The sequence below is a fragment of the Acanthisitta chloris genome, unplaced genomic scaffold, assembly GCF_000695815.1.
Source record: "Acanthisitta chloris isolate BGI_N310 unplaced genomic scaffold, ASM69581v1 scaffold40915, whole genome shotgun sequence".
In the NCBI taxonomy this organism is placed as follows: domain Eukaryota; kingdom Metazoa; phylum Chordata; class Aves; order Passeriformes; family Acanthisittidae; genus Acanthisitta; species Acanthisitta chloris.
In genome coordinates, this window is record NW_008676124.1 from 3,705 (window position 1) to 30,547 (window position 26,843).

General features: G+C 36.5%; 1 protein-coding gene across 1 annotated transcript in view; it reads left to right on the top strand.

Moving 5' to 3' along the window:
- The window catches only part of IFIH1 (interferon induced with helicase C domain 1), a gene marked incomplete at its 5' end in the record, with an annotated part of 25,970 nt that extends 3,691 nt beyond the window's left edge, over window positions 1-22,279 (top strand). The window contains 14 exons of the mRNA XM_009075999.1: window positions 4,053-4,076; window positions 4,969-5,054; window positions 8,453-8,667; window positions 9,420-9,630; window positions 12,525-12,742; window positions 14,246-14,362; window positions 14,836-14,959; window positions 15,048-15,293; window positions 17,206-17,462; window positions 18,942-19,091; window positions 19,773-19,934; window positions 20,274-20,464; window positions 21,896-21,989; window positions 22,097-22,279. Of these exons, the coding sequence (XP_009074247.1) occupies window positions 4,053-4,076; window positions 4,969-5,054; window positions 8,453-8,667; window positions 9,420-9,630; window positions 12,525-12,742; window positions 14,246-14,362; window positions 14,836-14,959; window positions 15,048-15,293; window positions 17,206-17,462; window positions 18,942-19,091; window positions 19,773-19,934; window positions 20,274-20,464; window positions 21,896-21,989; window positions 22,097-22,279 (2,278 nt within the window). The remainder of the gene's footprint in view (window positions 1-4,052; window positions 4,077-4,968; window positions 5,055-8,452; window positions 8,668-9,419; window positions 9,631-12,524; window positions 12,743-14,245; window positions 14,363-14,835; window positions 14,960-15,047; window positions 15,294-17,205; window positions 17,463-18,941; window positions 19,092-19,772; window positions 19,935-20,273; window positions 20,465-21,895; window positions 21,990-22,096) is intronic.
- Window positions 22,280-26,843: the final 4,564 nt, after the last annotated feature.

The window sequence follows — 26,843 nt, forward strand, 5'->3', positions numbered from 1 at the left end:
CATTTACAGGTATTTTGTGCTGGTACCAGTTAAGCTTTAGTAACTGCAAGTAACTGAGAGAACGTTCTTGGTGCATTAGCTCCCATCTTGCTTAAAAATTCAGGAACATATGGTACTGTCAAGGTGAAGGGAATGGATGGAAAAATCTTTTTGGAAACTGTAAATTCCATTTCATCCTCTGAATTAACAGCAGTAGAAATTTCAAGGGTCAGATCTACAATTGTGTTCAGTTCAAAGAGTTGCTGTAGGACAAGAGTATGTTCTCATATTCGAACTAATTAATCTGAAAGGTAAGAGCTGGGTCAGCAACAAATTTGCTAGCACAGTACAGAATGGATTATGAGGACATGGCCAAAAAATCTGTAGTACACTATGTGTAGCCTTCATGTAGACGTTTTCTGTATCCAGGTTGTAGTGATGATCCTTTATCTACTATAGGCTGCTTGATTTCCTTATAATTGAGCAAAATTAATGATCTTCCTTTCCCCCTGAATAGCACTTTTAATGACTCTGTGTTACTACTTTTTGATTTACTGTGTGAAGAAATGAGTAATTTTCAAACGTATTTAATACTTTTAATAAATATATTAATATTATTAAATCAAGGTTGTATTTCAGACCTATTCATGGTAGGCTTATACTATCCAATGCAAACAATAGATTGACATTGACAACTCCTCACAGTGTTGTCAAAGCTTAAGACGAGGAATGTTTCTGTACCACTATAACTGCAGCTGTATTAAGTACTTCTTTCTAAAAGGCTGGCAATTCTACATTGGGAAACATTTCTGGTTTTGGAAAGGCCTTTAGTACTGTGCAACAGGTAATTTTTCTGTTTATTTTGTGGTTTTATATTTACAGAGCATCAAACGGCCTTTGTCACATCCCATCACGTACTCAGAAGTACAGTTTTTAGTCCAAGTATTTAGAAATTGTTGTGGCCTGTTGTTCATATAAATCTGCTTTTAAAAACATGCCTTGATTATGAGTAACAGCAGTTACCAGCAGCAATGCCCACATATAACTGGGAACCAATGATTCAAACATATGCCATATGATTAAGGAACCATTCATATATGTTACGAGTTCAGATGGAGCTCAAACAGTAGTTACAACTCAGGTAAATCCTGCCTGAAATTATCATAGTGGGCTTACTCAACCAAACGAATTAGACAGCGAAAGCTGCTCTTTTTTTTATAAAACACAAATAAATTTTTATTCAGCCTTTCAGTGTGCAGCAATAGTAGCCTGTTTCTCACTTAGGATCATATTAACAGCATATCACAATGCTTTGTAGCAAGTTGTGAAATATTGACTACAGCAAAAATATCGGTTTGGTATTCCTGGATTGGAACATTATTTAGTGATATAAAGAAGCAGTGCCACATATTTAATGATAACACAGAATAGATCAGACTGAGTTAGCCTCAGTGTTAGTTGGAATAATTTCCGAGCGAGGCTGAGGCTCTTATTGGGCCTCACCGAGGGTAGGTTTTTATCGCTGTTAGCCTGATCTTCTACTTGACTCTTGTCAGGTTGAGGGTTACAGATAATTAGATCTGTTAGTTATTAACTAGCCTGCCACAAGCTAATTCTAACCTGAAAACTACGGCCTCCTCAGCACAGAACGGTGCTGAAATTAATAGACAATGGGTCTTAGCAGTTTGTGCAGTTGAGGAGATCTGTTCAGTGGAATGGTGCTAAGGGTGTGTATAGTACATGGATTCTGTCAGCTTGGTTCAGACTGACTTCAGCCTGGTGTGAGGTGTGTGCCTGCAAGTGGCTGGAACACATCTCAGTTAGTTTCAGCTGACAGCTCATTTCTTCTGATCTAAATCAGCGCTGCGATATGAACCAAAGTAGTGTAAGTGGGGACAATTGACATATTCACTGTAAACATGCACATCTGATTTGAACTAAACCAGCAGCATAGATGCAGTCTAACAAGGGCTGCCAGGAGACTGTGATGCATGAAGATGGCTGTAGAGGAACTGGCTCACATTCAGCCATCTTGAAGTGCAGTAAGCTTTGGTCTCTATGCACTCGTACACTTAACTGCACTCAAGTCTTTTTCCATTTTCATCCTTTCTTGTGAGCGCCTATGACTGTTTTTAGACCAGGCAGCTGAAAATACAACTGGAGCCCAGATTCCACTTCCAAGTAGGCTGGGAACCCACTTAATTTGCAATTTGATGCTGTCAAGTGTTGTCAGTTTTGCGGTACACTCCCACCATTCCTTCATGTCTTGAGGACAGATTTCAGGGAGAAAGAAGCTTTCTCAAGTCACTTGAAATTACTGCAATTTGCATTGTATCTAAAGCCTCCTCTGACCCTTCTATTTGAGTAGCTGAAACAGAGAGAGCCAGAAGGTATGAGAGCAGTAGGGTCATAAAACCAAAGTAGAAATAGCTCATTTAGCCTAAGAGATAACTGGAGAAAAATTGTGCATACAAAAGCACAGATAGGAAATGGCACACACACAAAGAACAACACAAAACAGAGAAGTTTGCAAGATCAGAAATTAAACACTTGAATAACTTTGCACAGTTACCTGTGTAAACAGCAATTTAAATAAATAGCAGCTTTTTCATGGCTTGGTTCATTTTTTTTTAAAAAAGAAGTTAATATGCAAGTGTCCCTTAATGCTTTAGATTAGAAAAACTATTAATTTGAAAATAGGACCAGTTTTAATAGCCTGTTTATATTTTGGACGTTCATTTATATTTTTCCACGTTTGAAACTTGGTTTTCGACATAATGTAGCACAGGACAGAAAAGAAAGATGTTTTTAATTAATATTGCATAGATTTTTTTAATTATTTTTATTTTTCATTACATTCCTCTGTCTTTATACTTATTAATCAGTACAAAGTGACTGGAAATCTTCCTGTGAAATATTCTGCATTACAATATGCAGGCAGCACTCTAAGGGAAGATAGTAAAAGTGGTGAAAACAGTTGTTAGAATATCAACTCTTTGATCTTTATTGTTTTGGAAATGCTTACTCTTTGGGGGGTTTTGTCTTAAAATAATTCAAGAAAGTTGCCACAGTTGGAAAAGGAGAACATTATTCTATTCACCTTTCATTTGAAAGATGAGTATTTTGCATTTCACTTCATCACTGATGTTTTCTGTTGAGAGATTATTGTGCAATACATGCTGCACATTGTAATTCAGATAATTATGTACAAAACACTTTATGGATGCATATGCATTCTCACATCATTCAGTAGGTCATCTTAGATGGGAGACCATATGGAATAGATACATAGGATTTTAATTTTGTCCTCTCTTTCCTATCCGTGAGGATTCCTAGAGAGTGAAAATGAGACATGGCAGTATTGTCTTCGTAGTTGGAGCTCCTACTAATGGTACTTAATAGTTCTGTCACAGGTCTTTTAACATGGCTTGTAACTGGTGAGTTTTTCGTCTTTTTTCTTGCCTTTCTGTTGATTGCATTGATTTCTAGGACACTAGGCTTTTAACTTAGGTGCTTGAAAGTCTTTAATGCCCTTGCCTATTACAACACTTCCTAAAGATAGTGGTGATTAATAGTTGGATCAGATTCTGAGGTCTGTATGGAATAAATGATGAAATCTGTAGGACAGTAAGATAGATGTTTGCATCATTTTTTATGGATATGGTAGAAAAACTGTTAATACCTGACTCCTAGTGGTAGCTAAGGTTCATTTCTGTTGGCTGCATTATAGTTGTTCTGTGAAGTAGCAGGTTTGTTTCTGTTATTCATTCTCCTTTCAAGAAGAGCAAAACTGGCATAAAGGAAAGTAAAAGCTTCAGAAGTTACTGAATGCAGACTAAGTTTAATTTCCACCTCACTTACTAAGACTTTGTGGTGTATATTTCAGGTGTACCTTTCTGAGGCACTATAACTTCCATTCGGGTCTAAACTCTCATTCACAGGATCTATTTTGCTTTATGAATTATTTGTTGGGGACAATAAGTTGGGGAAAATAAGGATGTGGATCGTAACAGGATATTCACTGGAAAAAAACTGAGAACCTTGATAGAACACAAGTTCACTAGATAATGAAGCAAAACAGAGCTCAATGCTGTTATTCTGAGGGATTTCATAAGCATAGTCTGGGTTCACTTGCAGAGTCCTGCAGGTAAGCTAGTAGTGCAGGGTGAGGCTGTTTGCAACAGATTTTTCCAGAAGAACTGCATATCTCTTTAGATAAAGGACTAAGTTTTAGAAAATCCAGCTATCTAAATTACCGAAAAAAGTCAGCGTAATACATTGATTGCTCAGCAGAGGGAGAGCTTAACACGAGAATATGCAGCGCGGCCTTGCCCTGTGGCTGCAGCAGTGTCCCAGCCTGCCGAGGGCGCCCATGGTTGGTCACTGCTTTTGCTTGCAAACAGTTTGGAAGATTGAATAATTCCTCACTGCTTATATTTACTTGGGAACTATGGCTTACTCCTTTTATGTTACATGAAGAAACTTTTTCTTTAAAAAAACCCTCATAGTTCTAGTTTTGTTTTTGTTCTACTACAGATATAACTCTCATGGCTTACACAGGGAGTAAAAGAATGTTCAGTTTGCCTACAACTTTTTTTTGGCTTTTCGCCCTTCTGAAATGGGTGAAAACCAGGTAAAATAGTAAACTATAGTAAAATAGGACTAGAGGGGATCATGCAGGTGGTCATGACTAGAGCCTTGCTTTCAAGCAAAGAACACAGATGCCTGATGACAATAAATCATGACCCACATTACCTTCTCTCTGTCATGTTTTGCATTATAATCCTCCACACTTTCTTCCATAAGAAAATGAATTCTATTTTTCACATTTTTGTCTGTACCTAAGATTTTTAAAAAAAAATACCTCAGCCATCCCTGCCAGACATTCAGCCAGTCTATTTTAACAACTTAGGAAGAGAGCAAACAAATGCTTTTGCTATTAATATTTGTACATCAAACACACTATACTATATTTGTTTGTGGTTTTCATTTAGAGTCAGATGTCTCTGTAGAAGATCAAAGTGTCAGTAACTTAAATGAAAACCTGGGACAGAGCTGCACAGCCAGTGATTCAGGTATGTTTCCTTTCTGTTATTTAGCAATTGCAAAATAAGTTCTGGAGGGGAAGCACTCTGAGAATGGGCTAGAACAACAGCACTGGAAGGCTTTCACTGTGAACTCTAGTTCACTGTCTTTAGATGCCAGACTTACTCTTATTTCGTTGGAAAAGTGATGCCATTTTTAAGCGTCTGGACCTAAGTCCTAGCCCCAGAAGAGCTGATTTACTGAGATCATCTGCATAGTTCTCTAGACATCGTCATCACACAAGTGGTCAGTGAGGCACAATGATAAGATCACACAGGCTGAGGGGACTTCCAGAAGTCATGCAATGCAGTCACTTGCACAGATATTCATATAAAGACATACTTGTGTTTTTTTTGCTCTCAGAGAAGAGCTATACTGTGCCTGGCCGCTGCTTAGGGTAAGTGAGAAGGAACAGGACAAGTTTTAGAGGCATCTGAAGGTTAGCAGAAGCATTTCCAGGGTACCTGCAGAACAGTAATGAAGGTCCACTTTGGACCTAAGTAATTTAATAACCCTCTTTGTAAAAGCAACCTACTCAATGAGGTTACTATCTGAACACCTTTATGAATCTCACATTAAACACATGTGCAAGTTCTACATACAGTTTTAAACTAAATATTGGACTGTGTTTACACAGTACTTAGCAGACAGATATTATCTTGCTATGTATATAGTCTGAGCCTAATTAAACACTGCTGTTGTAAAAGACATCCCAATACTTTTTGCCTATTTTTTTAATTTTTTTTTTTTTTATCTTAGACCTCAGTCAAAACAAATTTACAGCTGCCCACCATGGTGATCAGCTTGTTTGCCTACAAAGAATTCAAGAGCTACTTTTTAGAATCTAGCCTGTATAAAATACATGCTGCGACAGTGTCTTGTACAAGGGCTAGAAAGAATCTGGGTACCTTTCAGGCCAGCTCTACCTAATAAACACAGTATTACATCAGTAATGTCAGTGTAAATGTTATATGTCATATGCTTGCAAAGTGTTTTCTATGAATACCCTTAAAATATTTTTGAACTTTTTTAATATTAAAATCCACATATTTTATAAGTGACAGAAAATTCAGGGTATCTCAGATCTAAATTGCTACACCATAGCTAAGATATTAGTCTATGTATCACTAATTCCAAAGAATATACTGTGCATTTCTGCAGTAACTGAGGTGACTCATGAGTCACATTGTATGTTTTTTCTCACTGTGTCACATGAAATGTCTGGGCACAGAAAGTTCTCTGTTTTGTGGGCAGTCACACTGTTTAGGTTGGTCAGCCTGATCCAGGCTACTGGTATGTGGCAGCACATATATATGTATGGCCTTCTCCTTTAAAGATTTGTGAAATATCTCCCAATAGGTAAATTGGGCATTTGTTATATCCAGTAATCCATCAGGAAAGAAAAATCAGTATAGTTTTGTGAAGAATGCAGGACATATTTTTTTCCAGTGTTTACTTGCTATGTGTTCTGTTTACATGTGAGCTTTAAAAGCAACAGGTTTAAAAGCTTTTAAAAAACACTCATGCTTTTTAATCATGCCTAGTAAACTCAATGAGAGCAGCTATGAGAAAATATGCTAAGGACATACAGAGAGAGTTTGTGATATTTATGGATTTTAGAGTTTGCAGTAAGGCTGGTGTATTAACAAAGATGTTTGGAGGTTGCCTTAATGCACTGACATAATTTGGATTTTAATGCAAAGAATCATGTGATTTAATGCAAAGAATCAGCTGCAGTCTTCCCGCAAGGATCATTTCACATTCAAGAAAAACGATGGAATTAGGACAATAGAATAATTGTCATATTTCTTTTAGCCCAGAGCAGCAATTTATATGAGCCTTATACAAAGGCAGACAACTTCCCTAAAATTATACTTTACACAGTGAAAAATCTTTAATTATTTAATTCTTTAATCTGTTAAAAGATTCCTGTATTAGACTTCATCTAAACAGGGGCTGAGGAAGCTAGGAGACTGGTAAGCTAAATATCTTTTAGGCCTGGGCTGTTAATTGAGGATGTTAAGGTACTGAAATTTAACCAGATGGGTGATAAAGTGCTAGTTTCAATATAATTTAACTATTGAATTTAGCCAACCAGAAAGCAAACAACGTTCTTCCTCAAAAGAGAGTAGTAGAAGTCAGATAAGTAGCAGCAAGTACTCTCTCGTGCAAATTTCCCTGTGTTCAGGTAGCACTGCACTCACGCTAAAAGGCAAAACAAGCAAAAAACACTTAAGAATGGCATTCAGATGGTTCCATCAGCAGTATTTTATCAAGCTTCATTACTTTTTGTTAGTTTAATTTTATTTAATGGAATCAGGAATACTAGAAAAATATACTTACTTTGTGTGTAATGTATCAGTGATAATAAAATCCTCATGATTCTTCATTTAATGATATCATTGGAAATAAAACTGTAAGATTTTTTTCCCCCCTCATTTTTAGTCTATTAGAATGAATTTGTGCCTTTTCTTCACTGAGGTCAGTTAATACATAGAGGGTGATATAAACATCTTTGTAGGGGAAAATAAACAAAATCATGAAAACTCCATTGAAATAAGTCCTTCTCATATTAAGTTATATATAATTTCTGACTCCCTAAATATATGTAAACTCAAGAGACTTGCAATGCTTTCCTTACTGCTCGAAATAATCCAACAGAGTTTTTTCACTTTTAAGTTTTGAGCATTGTTTGTTTCACCCGTTAGCCATAGATCTAAACTGTGCCATTGCATTTTAAACGAGAGAGGGAAGACTTTGGCCTTCAGTTGGCAAATGTATATGGCTTTTTAGTGAACAGCTCAATTGCATTATGTATGAGTCAGGCTAAGAAGCAGCGTAAGCTACCATGAATAGATGTGATACGTTCTGCAGTCAGCTCTATCTTGTAAGAGTTATTGAATTTTCTTACCTATTTGATCTTTATACTTCATAACTCCCTTCATCATTTTTTAAGTGGTCCCTATATCTTTTTCTTTCTATGTCTCTATTTTTCATTCTCTGGGAAGTATTTAAAAAGGTGGCTCCCTTGTAAGCAAATAAATTTCAGTACCGATGAAGGAGAATGTCACGTAAGCTCTGAACACAACCTTTGTTGGTCCCAGTGCTACTAAACTGTATCATTTGAATTAATTTGTAATAACATAGACGAGTAAAGACATCTGTGGCTTATTCCATCTACCCTGATTGGTGACTGGATGTAACCAGTCCTGATCCAAAGTTGCACAGGTCCACAGATCAACACTGTCTATGCTAATGTGTCTTGTTTCTATTTATTTAGAAGATGCATCTAATAGTAAATTATTATTTTTTCCTGTGACATTTTTTGAGTATTTTCACATAGGTTCTATGCCTCCTGTTTGATACTTATTTTTCGTTGTACCCTTAGATGAAGATGAAGTGGAGAGAACACCTGAGCCAGAGCTGACCCTGAGAGATTACCAGATGGAAGTTGCAAAGCCAGCACTGAATGGGGAGAATATTATAATATGTCTCCCTACAGGCAGTGGTAAAACCAGAGTGGCTGTTTACATTACCAAAGATCACTTGGATAAGAAGAAAAGAGCATCAGAGTCTGGAAAAGTAATAGTACTTGTTAATAAGGTATGTTGGTCCATTTTTAAAGAGTAATTTTTTTCAAACATCATTCATTGTTAATATAGACATTGTAAAATGAGCATAAACACAATTCTCAGCTTCTCCAGATGTAGCTGTGTTTAAAAGCATACAGCTCTAGACTGTCATCTCCATGCACCATCATGCTGCTACAAGCACAAATGATTTTAGTGTACCCCAGTGCAAGTGCAAATTTAGATGTGCCCTAATAACCACATCATTTGAAAAAGTACAGTTTTGTATGAAAATGAATTTTAAAAAAGAAGGGTTTTTTCACATTCTGTGTTTGGGTTTGGTAGCGAAGGGCATCTAATGAGTCTCCCAGGAGTTATGGAATATTTTGTCAGGTTTTCTGATAATTGTTATAAGTTTAGCAGTTAAATTTAGCACATATAAATTCATCTTCTATTGTAATATTAAATATAGAAATGCATTTAAGAATTTTATTTAAATAATACACAATATCCATATCCTCCTATAAGAATAAATTTGATAGCATGTTATAAGCTCAGTTGAAGAGCCAGAGCATGCATGGTTTCTTCATTCTTTCTAAGACCCAGTTAAGCCAAAGTTCTTGGAACAAAAAGGTTTCACAGGAGCAGTTGCAGGGGAGAAACTGGGTTGGGGATTTTTACTGCTTGATTTTGTTTTGTTCACCTAACAACACTGCTGACAAACAGGCATGTATTTTTAATCCTGTGTATGCCCTGGTTTAATATTTTTTGGAAACTTTTGTTCAGGTACCATTGGTCGAACAGCATTTACAAACAGAGTTTAAGCCATTCCTGAAGTGTTGGTATCGGGTTATTGGTTTAAGTGGTGAGTGTCAGCTGAAAATCTCATTTCCTGAAGTTGTCAGAAGAAATGATGTCATCATCTGTACAGCACAGATCCTTGAGAATTCACTGTTAAATGCAGCCAAAGAAGATGAAGAAGGTGTCCATTTATCAGGCAAGTTTTTTAATTCTGTATGTCTCTACTCTGGAAAGTTGCAGAGTGAAAATATGCCACATTCAGTAAGTTTTTTCAATTGACTCATTTTATAAATGCAATTTTTTCAAGCCAAAATTAGGCTCTTATAGTTCATTTGTACTAAGTATTTGTTATGTTTTCCATTTTATCTTGCTCAAGCACAACTTCATGCAAATGCAGCTGTACTGGTTTCACTTTCCAACCTTGGTAGAGCATTGAGTCACATCACACACAAGCCATGAGATGAGGAAAAAAATTAGAAAAACTCAAATGTAGCTGGTAATTTGAGAAATACAGTGGAACACAAGATAAAAGTCAATCTGTTGTAAAAGTAGCATTCTTTAAACCCTTATAATTTTGCCAATGTACAGTGACAAGTCTGCTTCTGTGTCTCTCAGACCTTGGCAGATATAATGGTTTCCTACAACAGATGAAGGAAGTTGAAGAAAATAATAAATAAATGAGGGAAGATTGTTTGCCCAGAACACTAAAGTGGCCAGTATCAGTGGGAGATCAGAAAAGAAATGGTGTTAGTTGCCAGTGATGTGCAAATAACGGAACAGCCCATGAGTTCAGCTACAGGATGTGTGGTGGCCTTCCTCTGTGAGACATTAACTTCTCCCTCTATTTGTATGCAATCAGCTCCTTTTTAGGTGGGTCAGAACGGAGCTGAGGGGAGAACTATGACATTCAAAATAATGGACCTGAGATAATAGAGGTACTTGTCTGGCTGTTACAGTGACAGCAGAGAAACCTGAGGAGTCAGTCTGTGTCAGTGCCTAGTGCTGACTGGAGTACTGCTTGATTCAAACTAACTCCTACAGAGCCACTTGGACATCTCAGAATGCCTCCCTTCCCTCAGAACATCTTATTATTAATCTAGCCAGAGCGCTTGTACACTACACGTAAGTTAATAAACTTCCTAAATCGGAATCATTTTGGAATGCTGTATAGAGGCATGTGAACATTTCTACTGGAACTGCTGACCTGTTCAGAACTGGGCTGAGTCCCAACCAGCTTGTGTAATGAAGTCGTTTTTGAATGGTTTTCACACCTTGCAAGTTTCCTTCATAAGGAGCTACATTTTTTCCAGAACTGAGGTGGCTCTGCACCTCTTTTTTTTTTTCTCTGCTATTACACCTGTGCTAGCAAGTTCAGCTGGACCAAAGCCAAGCAAGTATGAATACTGCCAGCTCCATTTCTATGGCTGTGACTTGATTAACTCACAGCCTATATAAATCACCCTAATTAGTTACAAGATTTAATTCCAAATTTTTGTGCATACTTTCTTTCATCTGTTTCCACAGAGGTCTGCATTACATGTAACATGGAATTCCAGCCTCAGTGAAATGGAGGGGACTATCCTAATTGCATTTTACCAAGTCTTTACTCTCTTTACCAAGGGCTGAAGTCACTGTGTGGACTTTCTAAAAGCTGTGTATCACTTCCTTGGTAGAAACGCATCCCTTCTGGTGGGTTAGTTTCTTCAGGAATTATAGGAATACACATTACAGAGATGATAGTCAAAATCAAAGGGAGTAAGATCATGTTGGCAAAATAGCTGAGAAACTACTAGCACTGCTTCTGAAATCTTGAAATATGTAGAAATCTTAGAAATAAATAGGAATTTAGATTTGAAACTACATCAGTCCAAACTGCCTTACTGAACCACTTGTGTGGAGACAATCAGCTTTCCCCAGTGGCATGGAGCACTGGTTTGCTTTTCTATTTGGTGAAGCCTTTAAATAATTTCCCTTGTTCAGTCTTCACCTCTCTTTAGGTTCTTCAAAGAAAGGCCAAACTAACTCTGTTAGTTTCCAACTTCTGCTGTCAGTTATTGCAAACGCATTTGTAGTGATACAACATTTTGAGAACATCAGTATGTAAACAAGACCATGGAAATGGTCCAGATTAAAAAAACATATATGAGTTTAACACTGATCGTTTCAGTGATCCTCTTTATAGTCATGTCCACAAACATTCTTCCTATTGTTGGAAACTCTCAAATTGAGAGTTACTGGCCAGCTGCAGAAAGAGTAGAAGCACCATAAACCAGTTTTGCTGTTAGAGAAACAGAGAAATGTTCATGAGTCTTTCAACTCAGAACTTTGAAATATATGTCACCAGCTGTATATGTAGGTAAAGATATGTTTTCCATATTTTTCAAAAAACTAAAAAATAAATTTGTTTTCGTATTGTACAAAACATTACTTGGTGCATGTATATATGATCTGATTAAAAAGAATATAATACTTGTCAGAATCTTCATCAGTCTCCTCCCCTACAAAAGAGAGATTAGTGGTAGTGCTCCCACCAATATGTTTGTTCTTTTCAATGTAAATGAACATAAATCTTTTAATTGGACATGAATAGGGAGGAACTCTCTGTGTTGCTATAATATTGAAGCATATTTTGATCATGACAAGCCTTTTGAGGATGTCTGAAAGGCTTCTGACATATTATGTATCTTTTCATAACAAGCAGTATGTACCTCATCAGATACAGTTATGGATATAAAAGATATTATGGAGTTCAATTATGATATGTTCTTACCACTTGCTATTAGAAATATCTATCTGAAATTCTTTATATCATCGGATTGGTTTTGAAAAAATAGAAAAGCTTTTTCCATTACATGAAATGTGAAGCTACTTGACACATCAGGACTGCAGCAAAGATTCTAAAGTCCATTAAATACATACAGTTTCCATCCATGCCTTCCTCCAGCACTATAGATTTCCTAGTACATTAGTACTCAAACAAACCAATGAGTTCTCTTCAACAGCATCCTTACTTGTTATAAGATTTAGTCACAGAAATTCTACATTTGAAATAAAATTACTCATTTTAGGAGGTTGGTTTTTTTTCCCCAGATTTTTCACTCATCATTATTGATGAGTGCCATCACACTCAAAAGGAAGGTGTCTACAACAATATAATGCGACGTTACTTAAAAGAAAAGGTGAAGAACAAGAAGCTTGCAAAAGAAAACAAACCACTGATCCCACAGCCTCAGATTCTGGGACTTACAGCCTCACCTGGTGTAGGAGGTGCAACAACCAATATGAAAGCTGAAGAGCATATTCTGAAAGTAAGTAGCCCTCACACCTGCAAACTGTCAAAGGGATATTATCTTGTTAAGTAAAACTTGTAAAGTCAGTGTTAGGCTCCAAATATATAATCAGATTTTTTTCTTTCAATGTGTACACAGCTCATAGTCATTCAGAAAGTTGACCCACTACAAATTGATGGAAATACATGGACAAATAAAGGTTACTTTACAGGAAAGTAGGGTTACTGAAAAGGGAAGGAAGAAGATTGCCTGACTTGAATAGAGTTCTCAAGTTAAGATCAGAGACAAGAAATCCACAATGCAGTATGGTTTTATAGTTACTAAAAATCTTATTTTTCCATTGATTGATTAGAATTTATTGTGTATTCCTAAATACTAGAAAGATGACGGCATTTTCTATCATTTCTAGAAGGACTAAGCTGGGCTTTTGTGTGGATCCAAGGAAACTAAAAACAATGTTGAATACATAAACAAGCAGAAGCCACTTGTGACATACAGGTAGCATAGGAGTGTGGGCTTTTTTAGTTACTCATTGAAAGGGGAGTATTGTGGATTTGCATGAACACTTAACTGGATATAATTTGTTAAATTCTATACTTAAAGAAACTCTATTTTACTTGAAATTAAATGGATTTACAGTAGTAATAAAAAAAAAAAAAAGTAGAATTTAGCCCAGTACTCCAGTGAAAACTCCTGACTAGTAAATTGCAGAAGAACAGAATTTGATATTGAATAGGTGAGGTCTACAAGAAGCTATTATGCTGTATTGAAGTAGATAGAATTGCAAGGTATTTTGACACACAAACTTTCTGGCAATGGAAAAAGCAGCAAATTCCTTTTCATCAGTTCTGAAATCTTAATGGTACGACACTGTGTCTAAAGAAATGTAATCGGAATATGCAAGCTGAAATAGGTAAAGATATGAAAAAGGTTGCCTGCCAGACTTCCTTCCCTGTTTTCTCTACTCATAAAATCTTTACTTTAGACTTAATGACACACATATGCATGTTTTCTCCTCAGAACAGATCAAAAGCAGAGAAGTCCAGTTCAGTTGTGCACTTAGTACAGAAATTATATCTTCCTGTTCCAAAACAGATAACTTCAAAGTATTTTCTACTCTTGCAACAGCTCTTATTTTTATAAGCAATCCCAAGTATTTATTTTCTTTTTTTCTATTTCACCATTGTTTTTATTTATTTTGTGCTCCAAAATCTACTCTTCCAAAGTCCCGATGCTATCTTTTCCTTTTCAAAATGCCTGTTTTGTACCCTGATCTACAAATTTTTTTCCTGTATGCAAGGATCACTTCTGGCCTAAAAAGTAACTTGTGCAGCTTATCTGAAATGCTTTTCAATGACTTGGCCTTTCTTAGGCTGATGGTATCTCTATCCAGTTTTTGTAGGAAGAAATAAAGTTATATAAACCCCAGCATACAAATAAGAAGCTCTGTTGCATTAATTCAGTTTTTATGTGGAATAACTCATTCAACATTAAAAGAAATAACATTTTGTTTTCTCCCAGATCTGTGCCAATCTTGATGCATGCAGAATTATGACTGTTGAAGAGCATGCCTCCCAGTTAAAGAATCAGGTGAAGGAACCGACTAAGAAGACTGTGATTGCAAATGACAAAAAAAGGGTATGTTTTTTTCAATCAAATCTGTACTAAAGTTATGTTGTCATTTAAAAGTATGTTGTCTAGTATCAAAAACTTTTAACTAATGCTCTTTTTTATAGACTTTTGATGATCTATAGTGCTAATTTGAATATTGTTGCTTTCCTGTGTGTGGAAAAGTGTGTAAGTAAAGTCCAATAGAACTAAATTTTTACTTATGTCAGTTTTAGTTTTGAGGTGTCTGGTCAAAAGACTTTCTGACCCATCGCTGAAATGTTTGTATTAGAGTGACATTATATTCAGTAAAAAAAAATTGCTATTTCACAGTATAATTTTTGTAATATTCTGAACTATTAATTTTCATAACACTGAACACATTTAACCTTACTTGTATTTTAATTTAAGGTTTTGTTTTCTAAAATTACTCAGTATGGTACTAGCCAATGTTTTTGTTGCCAGAAGATGCTTGCTTAGTCTGTTTATCAATTTAATTCTAGGATCCATTTAGAGAGAGAATTACTGAGATCATGACAGAAATACAAAACTATTGCCAGCTCTATCCAAAATCTGAGTTTGGAACTCAGACATATGAACAGTGGGTGATTGGAGAAGAGAGAAAAGGTAACTGCATAGCAAATATACCCCAGCTTTGGATTTCTTTGGATCATTCTATACACAGACATATTTTCGCTTTTGTGTTCACTTCTAGCTGCAAAAGAAGAAAGACGCAAGGAACGCGTCTGCGCAGAACATTTGAAGAAATACAATGATGCTCTCCAGATAAACGACACCATCCGAATGGTGGATGCATACAATCACCTCAATGACTTTTATGAAGAAGAGGAAAGAAAGAAGACAGTAAGGAGTGATGATGATGACGATGATGATGATGATGATGAACCAGCAGTATCAAAACAGGATGAAACAGATGAATTTCTCATAGGTTTATTTAATGGTAAGTTTGAAATACATTGTGATATTTAATATTTGAAATCTATGATTATACCCTAACATGGCTTGCATAAGCCCATTAATTATTAGGTGCTAGAGATTGCTGTGTTGTTTATGACATTACTTTTATGTCCCAGTTCATACTGTTTTGAATACATTAAACAATATCATAGTGGGATCATTTCGCTACATGTAATAGAAGTTATTTAGCTCTGGCCCAAGGACACTTTCTTTTTGCTGCCAGTCAGTAAAACCTGTTCTCTGCTTTTCTCCAGTGAAGTGTCCCTGAGGACACTCTGATAGATACATAAAACAGGTATTCCAGTTGACACTTTTGAGGGGCAAAAGGCTGAGCAAATGAAATACAAAAGTAACAAAATGATGGGTTCTTAACCAACCCTTTCAGACAAAGTTTGTTTGTCAATATACTAAGAAATGGGAGTGATGACCTTGAGTTACCTTCAGGAAAGAGCAGTCAGTTAGAGAATATAACAAAGGATCAATCTGCAAAGACTGAAGTTAGTTTTTCAGATATTCACCTTGGAACCAGGATTCATTCAGTCCTTGACACACAAATCTTTTTGCCTGTTTTTTTTCCCTTTGCTGCCTTTACAGTGAGGAAGAGCTAGACAAGTTCGCTCCCATTGCCTATTGCTCCTGGATAGTGCAAAAGAAAATAGATTATACTGCAACATGGGTCCTAGCTTCATCTATCTGACTTAGACTGGCATCATTGAAGCATTCAGGAAATGTTAAAAAAGCTTTAAAAATAAGTTAGATAATGTCATTGTGGTTTTTAATGACTCTTCATACCTGTCTTTATGCCCCCTTATTTACAATTTCAGTATGAGCTGTTGCTGAGAACCAAAAAGTTAAAATAACTAAAAATGAAACTGAGTTGTCTAGATTGCTTTTATTTCCACAGGTAAATGAAGTTCAAAGAACCTGACAGTGAAAAATATATTTTATTTCAGTTTGTTCCCTGAAGCCCTTAGTGTAGGTTTAACTAAGGGGGAAAATTGTGGAAGTTCGTTATATCTACCTACTTTTTGTATGTGTTTCTATATGTTTGATTACATTCTAAGAGATGAAAAGATTAGTCAGAAGGTGACTGGCTAGGTGGTGCAGGAGTTGGTGATACATTGAGCATGACTGCATTGGACTAGGGGCACTGCAATAACATGTACGGGGTGGTGACATCGGAGTGAGTGTAATAACATACAAGGCCCCCACCTTGAAGTGTTATTATTGTGTTTGCTGATTGCCTGACAGTGACATAGGCTTTTAAACATTAGAAGTTTTTTAAAAATTAAAACACATGAGGAATCCTCCCTGGTCATGGTCAAAAGAGTCATTTATTTGACATTACACTGACTATATTGAAATATCATTAAGAGCTGCAATACCATAACAGTGCACCCATCCTGGTGTCTATTACATTGCATGTGTCTAGTGAGGATTCCTACTTCAGTTAATGTTCCAAGGACAATATATATCTAAATTTTTAAAAACATTATCAGCTCTGAGACTGTGCATATTAATCTTTTTCTCAAGTCTTTCCATTATTTTAAAACTGTTTTGCAAATATTGTAAGCTGTGAGTAAGCTCTTTAATAAAGTGCACTTAACTCTGTACCACTTCTTGTGTATAGACAAGTTTTTTTCTTTGGCTTATTCTCACCATGAAATATAAGCAAAGTGTATGATAATGGTGATTTACTTTGATTGGTGTGTTTTAATGAATGTAAACTCACTTGCAAAATAATCGGTATGCCACAGCTCTTTAAACTGAACGTGATTTAGCCATGCTGAAAGAATTATAGAGAAAGCTGCTCTTTGCTTTGGTTTTGTTTTTTTTTCTAGAGCTGTTATTTTACACGGTTAGTTTTTCTTAACTTATATCTGTTATTTTTAAAGCAAAAAAGAAACAGCTGAAAGAGTTGGCTGGAAAGCCAGAAAATGAAAATGAGGCACTAATACAGTTGCGAAGAACTTTAATGGAAGAGTTCTCAGAGACTCGGGAATCGAGAGGAATAATTTTCACAAAAACTCGTCTAAGTGCCTGTGCTCTATTCCAGTGGATTAAGGATAATCCAAAATTTGAAGAAGTGGGAATTAAGGCCCATTATATTATCGGCTCTGGACATAACAGTGAAATGAAACCCATGACTCAGGTACAGAATTATGCACTTCGACATTGCATCTGTACATAATTTCACAAAACACCTTTTTTTGGTACAGGACCAATGGACTGAAGTTTGGAGCCTGAAGTTCTGGTTTCATGTCTCCCAGCAACTTCCTTTCATAAGCTGCAGGATAGGTGAATAATAATGTTAGAATAATTTTACTTTCAAAAGAAACAAAAAAGTTTTTATCAGTTTTGGATTCTATGTCAATAGGAGTAACCAGCAGACATATCCTAAAGTATTATACAGTCAAAAGGGACACAAGTCATAACAAGGCATGAGAAGAAAAAGTAAACAAAATGGAAAGAGCAAAAATGTGACCATTAAATGAGTTTATACTTACCAGGACAACAGTAATTCAAATTATACTTTAGCTGCTGAATTGAAAAATAAAATTACAAAGTTGATTATACCTTCTTCTAATATAATCACTTAATCAAATGATACCAATTTATATGCATGCTGTATGCATTTATATGCACTGACACATAACCATTGAAAGAAAACTTGGCAAAATTCATAATGAAAATATTACAATTGATCACTCGATTGTGTCTATCTTGTACCATTGTGTTGATTTCATACACAACATCTTTCTGATGATTTATACTTCCAATTTAAACATTTTCAAAACTAAATACTTCATTGTCCTAAAACCTTTCTTCTATTCTGCTCTTTGCTCCCCACAAAATTGCCACTTCAGCATTTAAGCAAAAGTGGTGTGGTTACTTCTGGGCAGAGTCCAACTCTGTCAGCGGCTCTCAGTTTCAAAAAAAAAGTCAGGATTTGTTCTCTCAAAAGGTTGCTTGTTTTCTATGAAAACTTGGAATTTAATCTTTGTGCCACGTTGCACAAACAAAACAACAGTTTCTGCCTTTTGAAACTGAATATAGCAAATAAGAATTTTCTGTCCCTCTACTCAAGCTGGTGGCAAATATCCAGCTGACTTAGAAGTCTGTGGTTAGGATGCTTTATTTTTTAAAGTGTATCATTGTTGTCTTTTTGGTGTTCCTCAGACCACCAAAAATATTCCCCATTTATTATGGGGAATTTTAAGTGCTTTAGAACTAGACTTGGAAGTCTATACTTTAAGCGGAGATTACTGAAGTAGGAATCCAGACTTCTGGATAAGTATTTAAAAGCTGAAAATGATAGAACAACTATATTATCAAATGCCCTAGCACCTCTGTCACGGACTACAACATTCCAAGCCTGGTAGCTTGAAAAGATTGGCTTCTGCTCCCTCCTCCCTCAAAACAAAGGTGCCAAACACCTATTACGTTCAATAGGGACTCCTTTTTGGTGATCATGCCAGATGCTTAAATCCAGTTGTTGAAGCCACTTGATGTTGGGCACTTTGTTTGGATAAGATAGGATTATAATTCCTGAAATTTGTTAACTAGAATCAACCAATGACAGAAACTAATACTGGAATTTAATGTACTGATTATTTTTTAAAATTTACAGAATGAGCAAAGGGAAGTTCTTGATAAATTCCGGCGTGGAAACATAAATTTACTTATTGCTACTACCGTAGCTGAGGAAGGCCTGGACATCAAAGAGTGTAACATCGTTATTCGCTATGGCCTCGTCACCAATGAAATTGCTATGGTGCAGGTATGAGTCTTCTGCATACATAACTTTGTAACAGTGGTTTTCTGTTTGGAATGTGCAAATGGTGAATCATATACCTAGCATTTGGAAATAGTTTTGAAATACTTGAATGCTGAAAGAGAAATGCTCTTGCAACAAGATACATGTCCAGTTGCCATCCTCAGTTTGTATGCAATATAAAATTTGCCTTTGTGTGTAATGGCGTAGCATTCATTTAAATCTCTACACAGACGGTAAGCTCTTCTAATAGAAAAGGTATGAGAATATGATCACCAGACCAGTTTGCACCACCAGTGTATGTACACCAAACCACCGACAGCTAAGGAGAGATAATTACTTATCACGATACCAGTTTGACCATGCTCTCATTTAATTTGTGAACACAAATATTTACATATTTAATATTTAAATGCATGCTTATATTTCAGTGACAAAATGCAGTTTCTGCATTGCAAAATGTTGTGCTAATCACAAATCTCATGAGCAGTTTTCACAGGTATTGCTGATGATAAAACAGTATGTTACTCACTGATTCTTTATCTGTCTGAGTTAAGTGATAAAAAATGCTCCGTGGGGACACAGCATAAGGAATAGTACATGTCCTTCAATACAAAATTAGGAAAAAATGTGTGATGTTATAGGGAGCATTGTGCTGTTTATTGTTGTATTCCTTGCAAATTGTAGGCTCGTGGTCGAGCTCGAGCTGATGAGAGTACCTATGCACTCGTGGCTTCCATTAGCTCAGGAGCTGTTGAACGTGAAGATGTTAATATTTTCCGTGAGAAAATGATGTATAAGGCCATTGAGCGTGTCCAGAAGATGCCACGAGAAGAGTATTTAGATAAGGTATTTACTGCAACTCTGCACTTTCCTGTTAAAGAAGCCTTATTTATACTGTACTTTCTGTTTGAAATTACTTAAGAGGAGGAAAACGTAAAATAATATTAGTTACTATATATGTCATTTTTACATTCTGCCAATTCTTCTGCCAATATTTGTTTTATAATGTATATCTTCCAGTCCTTTAGAAAGCCGTGGTTTTCTATTGGTAAGGGAGAAACACACAAGTCAGGAAAATTGACTAGAAATCAGAGTTGTCAGTCAACTCAATAAAATAACTGAAAAAGAAAACTATTACTGTCATTCTGCCAGAATTTTACAGTGCTGTTACTGATCTATTTCTAGATTCAGAATTTACAGTTGCAAAGTATAGTGGAAAAAGAAATGAAGGCAAAGAGAGACCAGCGCAAGACATACAAGAAAAATCCTTCACTAATAACATTCTTATGCAAAAATTGCCACAAGCTGATATGTTCTGGAGAAGACATACAAGTTATTGAGAATATGCATCATGTCAGTGTGAAAAAAGATTTCCAGTAAGTGTTTATGAACTACTTTATCTCTTTCAGGCAGAAACAGATTTTCTTTTCAGCAAGGCTGTAACAGGGCCTGTAACCCTCTAGGCCCTGTGAGGAAAAAAAAAGATTATTTCAATATTGTCAGGTCCAAGGCTCTATGGAGTTTACAGTTAAGAAGTTTGAACAAACTGTTTGTTCTTACTCTGATTTCAAGGTGAATAGAATTTGGAACTTTGAAAAAATATACGGTTTCTGTGGTAATATTAACTAGGTCACTTACTATGTAGTATGGTATGTATTCCACAGTGTAAGTGGAACTAACCTAAGATGAATACCAGTTACCCACATACTTATATCAGTAACAGACCTGGCATAAGAGTTTGCCTATGGCCAGTGACTGAAAAAAACATACTGCCATGAGCTGTGCATTGACAATTGTGTATTTAGAAGATGTTCACACTGGTGACACATCCCTTTTAGTTCTCTCAGTATTCTTGCTTCTGATGCCATCTGGTTTGGTAAACATTTATGTTAAACTGGGTTTGACTTTGCAATGCCCTGATGGCAGGAGGGGACTTTCTCTTCCCACTTATAATGTCAATTAAGAGTACAAGCAAATGGTTTAATTCAACTTAAGTTGCATTTGCTTACTATAGTAAATTTGTAATCAGTATCACACATGCCAGGTCAGTCATGCTTTGCTATTACATAACAGAGACCATCCTACCATTTCTTCCCATCAAGATACTGCCCTCCAAAGTTCTCGTTTCTTTGAGACATATCATTGGTATCATTTGGAAAGACTTTTTGAAGAGTTATGAGAAATTAGTACCTACATGTTGAAAAAATTAAAAGTGAGCTGCAGCCCTAAATATTAAACTTTTTCTGTGAAGTTGTCTTGTCAGCATGTTACAAGACAATTCAGACTACAAGGTAATAATTCTTTTAGCCCCTCTGCACAGGCTAATAGTAACCATCAAGATCAAGGACGCCCTAAATTAAACAATGCAAGAATGTGCATATAGTCTGCAGCTCCGGATAGTCATAAGCAAATGATTCTGTTAAGGGCTAAGGTTGAACCACAGGGAACAAAAAGAAAACCTCTAATTTTCAGGTATTATTTCTTTTACAGTTCCATGGCACCTGAAAAAAAACAAGTTAGATCTGTCTCCTATTATGTAAGGAGAGCCTGCTGCTCCTGCTTTAAGATGTGTGAGGGAGGATGCAGTTCCTGAAATGCTATGAAAAGAGATATGGAGTACAGGTGTATTGCATCATTACGTAGGACCATGAAGTATGACCTTGAATTTTATCCGACTCCTGAATGTGCACAACAGTCAGAGTTTAGGCTTCATATCTGACTTCAGCAACCCTAGTCACCACGCGTTTGTCTGTATGTAGCATCAAATGACCAATGTATTCTGATGGTGCTGTCTGACTGTTTTTCAGAAGTCTGTATGATACAAGAGAAAATAAGACACTGCAAAAAAAGCATGCTGATTACCAGACAAATGGGGAAATTATATGTAAAGATTGTGGACAAGTAAGAGACATCTTATTTTCATACTCTTATTTTGTTATTGTCTGTATTTATTTCTGTCTAATGATCTTGTCTATTTTATCTGAAACGTAGTTTTCTTATACTTGCAGACTTGGGGAAATATGATGGTTCACCGAGGTCTTGACCTGCCTTGTCTGAAGATTAGAAATTTTGTGGTTGCATTTGCAGGCAAGAAAACAACAAAGCAGATTTTCAAGAAATGGGGGGAACTGCCCATCAGGTTTCCTGGTTTTGATTATGCAGCTCATTGTCCTTCAAGTGATGAAGATTAAGGGCTTAAAATGAAAATAAGAGCTGTTTTCAACTTGGCCTGAGGAAAGAGTCTCAAAGGGGAAAAGATAAACAAGGAAGGGGAAGGATAACGTCACACAGCTGCTGTCTGCACTCAGATTTGCAGTGGTACTGCAGGACAAAGATGGTCAAATACATTGCAATCATGTATCTATGGAACAAACTCCTATCTGTTTTCACTGCAGGGTGACAACACTGTCAAAAATGTGTTAGGTGACCTGTTGCCAATTCCAGAATATTGGAGAGACAGCTTGAGATGTGCCATGGTGATGATTTTTTGGTTTTCTTCCTACTATAGCCCTTTTAAAGATAAAGTATCTCAACAGAGGAGCCATGTAAAGAGAACAGATTACCCAAGTGTTATTTCTGAATCGTTGTTGCATCGTCTGTTTTCATGACTGAGTTTCTCCTCTCATATATTTAGCTGTAAGCTCATATATTTTGACAGACTGAAATTAAGTTTCCATTAAAAGACATTTCAAAAAAATCAAGCCCTTAACCTGAAATTGATTATTTTAATGTCCAAGAAGCACATTGCCAAAGTGACTTTCTGTGTGTTAGTGTCATAGGTTTGTTAGGCTGGCTGCATAATGAGGTATGTATTTTCTTCAATAAATTACTATAATTAACCTTTGCCAACTGTGATACTGTTTATTCTCTTCCACTGGAAGTATTTTGACAATAATAATACCATGGTTTCACCCTAGAGATTTAAAGGACAGTGGTATTCTGACTGTAAAAATAGCATAATGTGTCTCCATATTTATCTCATGGACAGATTTTTCCCCCCTCCCATTTGCAAGTAAGATATTGGAGAGTGGAAGGAAGGTCTGTTTGTTGTTACAGCAGTCAGCTTTGCAAATTCAGGATAAAGTGGTATGTTTACTGGCAAGGGCATGTAAACACTTCAGTAGCCCTAGGTAAAATTTCTAAGTTAGAACACAGTTGAAAAGTATATCCAAAACTAAAAATCTTATTATGCCTAGATCTGTAATTGCTCTGCATTTTAAAAAGTAATATAAATACTGTGCACAGTTTTTAAAATCAGATTTTATTTCAGGTTTGCATCAGAACCAGATTTAGGGTGGGGTTGTGGGGTTTTTTCCATATTTCTGGCATTGCTTCAGGGGGAGGAGAAAAGTCCTAATTTCTGACGCTGAAGAGCAGTACATTCAAATACCACCAAGCTAATTCAGGCCATTTTGCGATTAGCTACTTATAAATAAATTATAGCATTGAGAAATAAATATACAGACTGATGAGTTTTCATGATAGCAGTTTTGGAGATTAGAATGTGCTTAAACCAGAGAAATTGTGGCTTATGTATAGGTTGAAATGATTCCACAACAGTACATAAACTACATTACAGCTGTAAAAAAAATCAGGCATATTGGGAGCTGAATTTATATATGTGAAGATGTGTTTTATATTTGTGTATGTAATTCTATTCTAACCTTTCTGCATCATGCATAGCAGAATAAATTTGAAATCTTCACCAAGTTCTTTATACAATATCAGATACTTCATCAGGTAAAAAAAAATAAATTAAACCATTCTCATTTATTATTCTCAGAAACTCGTTCTATTTCTTGTATTGTAGTATTTTGCTTAATACTGAAGCTTTTGGCTACTTCCAGAACATGCTAATTTAGCATTAAGTGCAGGACGAATTTTACACTTGATATACCTTGATCTGAGAATCTGGCTATTTAAAAATGTTGGAAACAGATAGAACACACATGATTGCAATTTAAGATGTATTTTGTTCATGTGCTCAGTATTTGATGAGATGCTATGAAATATAGTAAATTAATTATTAGAATAGTCTCTCTTGGGAAACAGTCATCATCCAAATCATCTCTGGATTTCTGTATTAATGAGTTATTACAGTTACATAAATGCTATGTACAGGGTATAACGATACATGCACAGGGTATAATGATGCATTTTCAAGTGTCTGAAGTAACTTATTCAGTGCTTTTAAAGAAGTGTAAAACCCTGCTAAAGAGTTAATAACATTACATAGATTGCTTCTGCCTTTTCAATCAAGTAAATTTCCATGCTGAGTACTTTGTCTAAAATCTGAGGTTTTAATACTTCCCTTAACTGAAACAAGAGCATATGCAGATGAATATGTGCTACAGACCTGTGTCGTAAACTTGCCTGGGCTTTTTGTAGTTCACCTGTGTGCTGCTCTTATACTTGCAGTTCCTAGCGTGACTCGACCACATTGTCACCAAAGATTAAAAGTGCTTGCACAATCTCACTTCAGCATAATGCGTAATGAACCTCAAATGAGTCCTGCTGGTGTGTAGGATAAGGAATTTCCAGTCAAGTTATTGTCTCTGAATGGGGTTGTAAAACATGCCTAATATTGTTCATCCAGGAAGTGTGAAGTTGTAAAAAACAAGCTAAATTGCTCTATTTTATCTGCTAGGTATCTCTGCATTTATTGCCTTTATGGACCCAAAGTCCTCCAGGGAGTGTGACAAATCCTGATTGTATTTTCTACTTACAGCTGTTATTTGTTCACAAATGTGGAAAGAAGAACAACTGAGTCACTGGGGATTTGTCTGGCTGTGTATGTGGCTACTTAAGAACTGGTTCCGCTTCAGTTGTATTTTCATTATTCTGTCTACTTTTGTTCTGATGTCATGCACAGCCTACATCTGTAAATCTTCATCTCCTCACCTGTGAAATGTAGATACTTTGGTAACCTTAGAGTGGTTGTGTAACTGGTTGGGTAGTTGCTGACCAAACTGAGTATGTTTTCTGTTCCCTAATTTGTCTATTTCTCCAAGTGCTTCACCCTTGTTCTAGCTTCCTTACACTTTTATTTCTCTTACGTTATGGGATTCTGATGTTGCAGGAGTTAGGAAGAGTTTGGCTGTTGAAAGAATTGCTGTTTCTTTCTTCCCTGGTACTAGTATAAATAGTCCAGAGAAGGGAGCTCAGGTGCTACGAGTAGTAGATCTACAAAGCTTATAAATTTACCTCTGACAGGTAAATTTTGTTTTGCTTCTAATGCTGCAACCATTTTGAATCTTACTAAAGCACATGCCTAAGTAATTAGACTTCCAAAGTAGAGAAATACATAGTATGCAGCATACAGTCATTTTGCTAAGCCTTTTAGATCATGTGAGTTTGAATCATTTCCTTTGGAGCATTATCTAAGTATGCTTTCGTTAAAAGGACCTGCATATTTGGAAAGGAAAACTAGCCTGATCAAAAACCTACATTTGCAATTTTCTGATGTTTTGGTTGTCAAAAACAACCAATGATGATAGGGAAAAAATTGATTTCTCTGAACCATGTTTTTGAAAATGCAAATGACATTAACCACAGAACACTCGGAAGCACATAGCAGTTTGAAAATATGAATATGAAGCATGAGTTACATGGGGAAGGCATTCTTTTGTCAGAATCCTTTTCTGTTATGGAAATTTTGAGTAGCTGTGGTTTTATCTTGTTAGGAAAAATTATTTTTGAGCTCAGTTCCACCTTTAATATACAGTGTATCAGAAACAATGTATTTTAGCCTTCTCAGCCTTTTTTTCCTGCATGGCTTATATCAAGAGGATGGATCTAATTCAGAAACTTCAGAGAAGCCAGAGTGGCTGATACACCCAGCCACTCCTGAATTTCAGTAAGATCTGAGTACCTGGTCCTTGTTAACTTCCTCTGAAAAATCATTGTCCTGGTGCCTGACTTCCAACACAGAGACATCTCCTTTTCAGATTCCTTTCCTCAGAAGAAAATTAACACTGTCCCAGCTGAAACCGGGAAGGATGCCCTCTTATTTTTACCTCTTTGGTTTAAGCACTGGAGAGAAATACTGGAGTGGTGCAAGGAGAAAGATTCATCAGACTTGACGTGCAAAATCAATACACCTAAGCCCAACCTGTAACTTCCTGTCACTGGTCTCTTAAATTTTATGTCAAACCTAGTGAATATTCTGTCAGTTTGTGGCCTTCTTTGGCAGTTGACACTTCTCACAGAGGCTGAGGAGGCAGGAAGGAGGAAGCTGAGCCCAGCCTGGGGCTGTGCCTGGGTCTGGCTGCCCTGAGCAGGCTGTGGCAGCCAGGCAGAGCTGGCACGGGCACCAGGTGAAATGGCTGGGTAGCAGCTCCCGGTACTAAGTGGATGATGGGCTTTGTTTTGTAGCTCAGTTCACCTGCTGACATCCCTGATGCCTTTATTACACAAAACAGAGCCTGGGCCCACAGCTGTGCGGCAGAGCACTCTGGTTGGCATTTCCTTACAGCACGGTCTGCACGAATACTATGAAGGGTGCAAGACCACCTTTAGTTACGGGGTTTTTTTGCCTAGTAACACATCCGAAATGGCTTTCCCAGTCTCATGATCAGCTTAATCATCTGAAAGAATGATTACTGGCTCTGTGGCATAGGCACTAGAAGGATTTCTTTTCTGCGATCATCCTTCTGAGCCCCAGACACGGGTGGAGATGCACTGATGACACCTGAAAGCAGGTGGAGGTGTGTGTGTGTGTGAAGGAGGGGGCAGCTGTCCCTCCCGAGCGCCTGT